We start from the raw sequence: 7,912 nt of genomic DNA, 5'->3' as shown, positions 1-7,912 counted from the left end.
ACTCTGACACTCAGCCCGACCATTCTCGCCCATTTCCTACGCTGCTTGGCCGATACGACCCTAGATAAGGTCGACCCGCACCAGAATGGTCCCCTCTAGGTCTTCCAACTCTGACTGCAGGTCTACTTCACCCCTCTTCGGCCAACGATTGCTGATTTCTCGCCCACGGAAGCGCTCGGCCCTCAGCTGGCTTCTCGGCCAACACCCCCTCACCAAGCTGAAGAGGTGTTTAAATACTTTTTCGCTCTCGACGACCTTTTTAACTACGAGCTCCTGATCTGTCGTCGTCGAGAATACCCTTCGTCGATCAGGCTTCCTACATCAGCGTGGGGCGCGGATGAAGATGCTGACCTTTTTCAATCTTGGGGGTCTTTCGTGCTTACCTGCGACCTACCACTCGGCTGTGATGGTCGCCGAGCAAGTTGGGAAGTGTATCATCCCAACTTCCTCGCTCGGTAACTTGGCTACCTCCAAGGTTACCCGGTCCCCATTCTCTCCTCACGATTCGTCCTAAGTTGCGGACGCGAACCTGGTTCTTTAGAGAATGAGTGCAATGACGCCAAAAATAAGTTCCATGAGCGATGCCAAAAACTCCGCCTTCGACCGGTCATTCCAGAATCTCTTAGCACCGATACCTTCGACGATTGGTGGGAAGAATACACTCATAGCTTCTTCAGCGCACCGATCGAATATGTCATTAACAAGATCCTTGGCGATCGTCCCCACAAGGCTCCTGCTCCCCAACCTAAAGAGGCTACCCATGGTATATAACTTTCTTTATATATTTAGATATATATATATATATATATATATATATATCCTTATTGTTATTGAATTGGCTTTCAATTCCCAGGCAGCCGAGCATCGAAAAAGGTAGAAGCAGTGGCTACTATTCTTACGAAGTTCACGAATCGTTGTCGTTGGATTCGGTCACAGTGATGGTTTTCGTCAGAGTAAACTCACGCCGAATTAACAGCAAAGTGTAAAGGCACAAATACTCAAAACGGATATAAGTATTAATAGTGAACCTGGTTCGGGCGTCTGAATGCCGAACTCTAAATCTCACTTGAGAGTATCCAATCATAAAATAACTCGGTGTGCAATGCGCTGAGCTCAGTAAGCTGTAACACCTCACCTCGTCGAGAAGGCTAATGAGATGACCTCGATCAATAAGGATTCGGAAATCCTTCTCGACCGAGACTTGGATAGGTAATCAACTGCCCTCGCCGCAGTGATGTTGATGCCAACGGAAGATACTGCAAGATCGGCTGATTCTACGGCGACAGAGCTATCTATGCTGACTGAAGATATCACCGGTTGCTTTCACAGTGCTGTTGATGCCAATAGAAGATGTGTCAGCGAAAAGAGAAAATAAAAATCTCAAAGTTGTTGAGAGAGTTTGCTCAGGGCAGTTGTGTGTTGAATTGGAACAATGCACAACCTCTTCTATTTATAGCGTCAGATACTTCCTAAGCAGAGTTAATCTGAGTAGTTAAACCCTACTCGAATGAAGACTTCTTCTTCTAATCAAACACCATCTCGAATACTCCTACTCCCATCAGGATTTTGGACCTAACCTTTCTATCAGGCCGTATTCAAAATGCGTCTCGACCTCCTCATCTCACCGGGACTCCTTATCACATCAGGATTTCTGTTAGACGCAGAGTTTCCCACGCCTCTTCCTTATCCAGGCCGCTCCTTGTTTCTAATGGGGCTCGACCGACTCGAACTCTAACAATAAATCATTCCGGGCCGAGAATGATTCCACACTTGGCCCAAACCAATATTTTGGACCTAAACAGATACATTACGTGTTATTATGCAAATAATGAGATATGTATGTAAAAAATTTAATAACTTAAAATGTAAAATTTTACATTACTTGTATAAAAACACGTAATTTAAAAAAATTTCTCCTCAACAACCCCGATACATTTAGGTTTTCTCCAGAAGTTCCAGATCTTTCTACACCCTTCTTTCTTCCTTGTGTGGTCATTCTCCCCCGTCACCTCTTAAATCATTCCCCTCGCAATCGCTAAACCCCATTCTCTAATTTTTTCCAATTTTTTCTCATTTTTCGTTTTCCCCAAATCTCCCTGAAAATTTCTCTGTTTACGCTTTCAATCCGCAAAAAACCTAGAAGTTTCATGGATTCCGAAGCTGAGTTTGCGCCTGAGTTCGCTTCCCTTTTCGACTGGCTCACGAGGAGGGGTCCAGATCGCGAGCTCTCTGTGCTCATGCCCTTAATGTTAGGTGCAGTCGCCTCCGCCTCCACCGCGACACTCGACCTGGAAAACCCAGATGGAGAAAACCCGGAAAGACGAACCCCGCGGGAGCGAATATTTCTCGTCGATCCTTTCAACCAACGCGTGGCCGTGATCGGAGGCGATTCTGACCTGGACTCGCTGCTGCAGGGGCTGGGTGGCAAGGACGGTCAGCCGCCTGCGTCGAAGGCGTCGATTGACGCCATGCCGAGTGTCACGATTGTCGAGGCGGACGTCGGGTCTGAGTGCTCGATTTGCTTGGAGCAGTTTGAGGTCGACGGCGTGGCGAAGGAGATGCCTTGCAAGCATAGGTTTCATGGGGATTGTATAGAGAGGTGGCTGAAACTTCGTGGGTCGTGCCCGGTCTGCAGGTTTACGATGCCTTTTGAGGAGGAGGAGGTGGGGAAGAAGGGCGGTGAAGCAAGCGGAGAGAGGAGGAGGCTCCACGGGGAGATAACGGTTAGGGTTTTTGTTCACAATGGCAGGAGAGCAAGTGAGGGTTCTGAGCAATCCAGTGATGATGATACGATGCAGAGTTAGAATAAAAGTTGCTTTAGTAAAAAAAAAAAAAAAAAAAAAAAAATTTTGTTCTTATGAATTTCTGGGAACGAGGAGGAATATTGTACAGGATCTCCAAGATTTCAAGGTTCAAAATTAGTTTTATATATTGTGGTAATTCTCATTTTACGGTGAAATCCGCACTTTGCTAGTTTTAATTTTTTACGCTTCATTTTCATATTTAAAGTTACGGTTTAACAATTAAGCAGCGGGACTCGCCTCGACTTTATGTGACATTGGCACAATCTTTTATAACGTGAACACCGAAAATAACGCTAACACAGAGTTCATAGAGTGCTTCCCTAGAAAATGACGGCTCGACTTTTGTCTTATTAATTAAGCAATTTACCTCAACTGGAATGTGAACTTGTTTCGGTGTTTCTAAGGGCCAATGCCACTTGACAGTAAAATTTGAGGGCTGCCTAATGCCCCTGCAGCTAGTATCACATCGCCCGTTGAACTCCTTGAGTTCTTCCGCGGGTTGAGATAAGCTTCGTAAGTTTGCGAAGAGCTCCCGTCGCTCTTGATGAATCTTATTCCTCTAGCTACTGCCTCTGCAAAAAAACCCTTAGGAATTTAACCAAAATCGATAGGGACCATTGACAGGCTTTAACTCCCGCGGCGTGGCCTTCACATCTCAACAGTTTTCATGCTTACCTTTCTTATGAAAGATGGCACTCGATACAGCTGCACTCAAAAGAGGCGTGATGTAGTTTGGATTCCCTGCCGCGAGAAAATCAGCTGAGGTGTTTCTTCTTCCCCGTTCATCACGCGTTGTCACGCCAATCTTCGTTCCCCCTATATGATCCAGACTAAAACCGTTGTATGGGAAAATTCCTGCTTCAAGAAAGCTAAGCTCAGCAACATACAGCCATGGGGTCAGTTTAGGTTTAAAGGCATTCCTATACTCCACCCATTTGTAAGCATCCAACACCATCTTGTTCCACCCAACCTTTTCGACGTAGTCCTCACTTGCTCTGCTGAAAACTCCGCCGTTGATGGCAGATCCTCCTCCTAGAACTCTCCCTCGGAAATTGTAAACGCCGTCCTTGGAGATAAAATGTTGCGCAACTCATGTGTACTCGTCAGTTTGGTGCAATAAGAGCCCATAGTTCCTGTTTTCTAATATCAAGGGATTTCCATACGGCGAGCCACCTCATTCCACCAAGAGCACTGAGAACTTCTCAGAGAGGGTTGCGGCTAGGGGACAGCCGGCGGTGCCTCCTCCAACGGTAATGTAGTCAAGGACTTGCCGGAGACTTGATCGACATCTGAAGTAGTCATGTGGGGGAGTCTTTGTCCTGCAACCAGGAAAGAAATCAAAATGTGATTATCATTTCTCAACATTCAAGGCTAGCTAAATTTTTTGGATAACCATTTCGTTTTTCAGTTGTCCGCTTTTATTTTCAGTTATTCTGAGAAGGATAAATAGCATACCTTGAATCCATGAAGAACACAAGGCCAAATAAGCAAATGGGAGGAACACAAACAATGAAAATCCCATTGCCATGAACTCTCTTTGATGCTTGTAGGTTCTACTAAAGACATTTTTCTTTATTAATAGGCACAAGTCAACGACCGTTTCCTTCTAGTCACTACTAAAGGGGTGTGTATTTAATTGCATCATATCCGTACTTATTATTTCACCGCATTAATAAACATCGTACTTTTTAAAAATACATAGATTTTCTTTAAAATCTAATATGAATATAATAAATGAATACATAAATTGGTCGATCGGAAACAAGTTAAGAGTTGGAGCACTTTACCCAAGTTCAAATTACCACGGATGCATTTTATGAAGCCACTAACTCTACTTTGGTGTATCGTTTAACCTAAAGGTTAAAGTTATGTTACCACCTCATGTCATATGAGATTGTATGAGGAAGAGATTAATTTGTCACCAGTGTTTTGCGAAGATCGGATGAACATTTATCGTACGCAGTCTTACCCTTACTTTGCAAAGATACTGCTTCCATGACTCTAACATGTGACCCTTTGGTCACAAAGAAGCATCATTTATGTGTTGTCAAGGCTCCCCATTTTACTACCCGTTAAATTAATTAAACTAATACACCAACTGTCCCATCCATTTTCACGCACCAACAATTTATTCTCCGTTCCATTCGCTGCACGCAGTAACAATCTAGTCAATGATCTTTTGTTCCTATTCTTTCTGCCTTATAGTTCAACTTTTACTTGTGAATTGTGGACTTGGAATTCATACAAATTTCCGGTGAGCACTGAAGTTGGATTTTGGTATTTTCTTTGTGGTTGGTTGGCTGGATGGTTTGGTTTATCGGAGGCCAAAGAAAATCTTAACTTGACATGATATTTATGGCTAAAAATACAAGTTGATGAAGTCGATCACCTTTCGGGTTTAAGCATTTTCTCTCTCTTGAAGAATATTCATCCCTAGGTATCTTCCAAGCATTAACAAAGTGGCCATTGGATTTGTGCCCGGTGACTCAAAGAATGTTGATCCATCAACTACTCTCAGTCCCTTAACTCCATAAACCCTGTAATCCTTGTCAACCACTGAGCCCATGGTGCAACCTCCATGGTAGTGATAGAAAGTCCTCACATTCTTCTTGCACAGTTTTCTCAGCTCATCTTCTGTAGACATCAGCTCGTCTTTTCGCTTGCATTCGATCCCCAGGAAGAACGCGACCGATTCAGACCTTACCACTCGCTCAAGCAACTGAGACAGCTTCACACATTCTGCCAAATCTTTCTCATTTGCCAGATAGTTGAATGTGACTGAAGGGTTTTCTCTGGGGTCGGTGCTGATCAGCTCAAGCGTTCCTTCTGATACTGGAAAGGCGAGTTTCGCAGCTATCGGCATTACTGTTGCATTGGAGCTGACAGGTGAAATTCCTGCCTCAATTATGATCTTGAAGTCATCTGCTATACCGACAACTTTTGGAGGTTCTGGTGGGAAATTTTCGGTTTAGGATCTGCTAAAAGAGCAATGCCAGGATTGTCTTTCATTCCTTTTCCAACAGCATCTTGTTGTGCCTTGGCCCGTTCGTTAGTGTGGAAACGAGATTCAGATTACAACCCCACCAAATCAAACTCAGTTGAACAGAATAAAATACAAGAAATAAAGACACCGAGAGAATTACAAGGTTTGGCAAAATCCTGCCTACGTCCTCGGAGAGATATTGCTCTTCACTATGAGAATAACTAGTACAAGATACACTTGAGTTAAATCGACATAACCCAAACCCCAATCCCTTGTACACTCACAGAATTTTCTCAAGAACCTCACTCTACCCCAAGAGTTTCTCAGTCTCACTCTCTATTTTTCTCTCCTTTGTGTTCTCCTCCGGATGCACTCCCAATGCATTACTAAATGCACAAATATTGCATCTAGTTATAGGCATACACTTGCAACTATGCCAACAAACAAGACCAAAAAGTCTTAAGTTCACATGACATAATTATCACTTAGCCTACCTAGCATGCACCAAAGTCTATACCTAGTCTATAAAGTACAACTTTTCTCCATTTGTCATTTAATGCATATAAAATACAACATGCACAATTGTGTGCAAGCAACCACAAAGTCAAGTCTTGCTTGCTTCCAACTTTGCTTGTGGCAGTCACCATGTCTTCTCTTGTAACAAGACTTCCATGCCACAACTGAAAGCCAAACACAAAGTGGCTACTGCCATTTCCCTGTAGCACTCAGAAAGTTACACTATCAAAATTGTTGCTAACTCATAAGTATATGAGCCAAGCACAACACATCTAAGTCGACAACTAGTTCGATGTTGAAGTTCTTTAGGTGTTGATGAGGGCCGATGGCACTTGACAACAGAATCTGAGGACTGCCTAGAGCCGCTGCCGCTAGTATCACATCACCCCGTGAGCATGAATTCTCTGTCTGGTTGAGGTGAGCTTCATAAGTTTCGCTCGAGTTTCCGTTGCTCTTGATGAATCGTATGCCTCCAGCTATTGTCTCATTTCTGTCACCTGCAAAAACCATTAGGAATTCAATCATAAAGGGTTGACCAGTTAAGGATAGTGATTTTCACACTCCTATCTTCTCTTTCTGCATTCCGCCCCTTGTTTCTGTCCGTTAATTCTCTTTTGACACATCAACTCCAAAGGCCAAAGAAGATGTGAAGAGTGCAGGTCGAGAAAAGGGGGCGCAGAAACTCGCCGTTAAGAAATACTACCAGTTTTATGGTTACCTTTTCTGTGAAAGATGACATTCTTCACAGTTGCATTCAGAAGAACTGTGATATTGTTCGGATTTCCTGCCTCTAGAAGATCAGCTGAGGTTTGTCTTCTTCCCTGTTCATCAAACACACTTGCACCGACCTTTGTTCCCTTGATGTGATCCAAACTAAAACCATTGTAAGGGAAAACCCCCGCCTCAAGAAAGCTGAACTCAGCAGCATACTGCCATGGGGTCAGTTCCGGTTTAAAGACGACTCTAGATTCGACCCATTGATAAGCATTTGTTACCGTCTCCTTATCCCACGCAACCTTTTCGACAAAATCCTCACTTGCTCTGCTGTAAAACCCGCCATTTATAGCAGATGCTCCACCTAGAACTCTGCCTCTGAGATTGCTCACACCGTCATTGGACACAAAGCTTTGTGCAACTGATGTATATTGATCAGTTTGGAGCAATGAGAATCCATAGTACTTTGTATCCAACACCAAGGGATTTCCATATGGTGATCCTCCTCGTTCCACCAAGAGCACTGAGAATTTCTCCGACAGGGTTGCAGCTAGGGGACAGCCGGCAGTGCCTCCTCCAATGACAATGTAGTCGAAGGACTTGCCTGAAACTTCATTGACATCTGAAGTCATATGGGGCACTGTTTTCCCTGCGATTACGAAAACTGGACATCAATCTAAAATGAGATGTTGGTGAAAGTAAATAGGGTTAGTGACAAACCTTGAATCCATGAAGAACACAAAGCCAAGATAACAATTAGGAGGAACAGATAGAATAAAAAGCTCATTACTTTGAATAGTTGGTGTTTAGCATTAGAAACTCCAAGATTGGTGCTTTCATATAACAGGATTAGGAAGATAAAGGTATGAATTGTATATTCGAGTTTTTCTACCAT

General features: G+C 43.6%; 1 protein-coding gene and 2 pseudogenes across 1 annotated transcript; 1 reads left to right on the top strand and 2 right to left on the bottom strand.

The window, feature by feature from the left end:
- Window positions 1-1,931: 1,931 nt before the first annotated feature.
- Window positions 1,932-2,959, top strand: LOC126595162 (E3 ubiquitin-protein ligase MPSR1-like). Its single transcript, XM_050261541.1, has one exon. The coding sequence runs from the start codon at window positions 2,148-2,150 to the stop codon at window positions 2,802-2,804; it is 657 nt and encodes a 218-aa protein (XP_050117498.1). The 5' UTR covers window positions 1,932-2,147; the 3' UTR covers window positions 2,805-2,959.
- Window positions 2,960-3,065: 106 nt separating this feature from the next.
- Window positions 3,066-4,169, bottom strand: LOC126596785 (protein HOTHEAD-like; annotated as a pseudogene).
- Window positions 4,170-5,135: 966 nt separating this feature from the next.
- Window positions 5,136-7,905, bottom strand: LOC126595775 (protein HOTHEAD-like; annotated as a pseudogene).
- Between the last annotated feature and the right edge of the window lie 7 nt (window positions 7,906-7,912).

This window comes from Malus sylvestris, chromosome 13 (genome assembly GCF_916048215.2).
Source record: "Malus sylvestris chromosome 13, drMalSylv7.2, whole genome shotgun sequence".
NCBI lineage: Eukaryota > Viridiplantae > Streptophyta > Magnoliopsida > Rosales > Rosaceae > Malus > Malus sylvestris.
The sequence above is the reverse complement of the archived record's forward strand: the minus strand, read 5'-3'. Positions and strand labels throughout refer to the sequence as shown.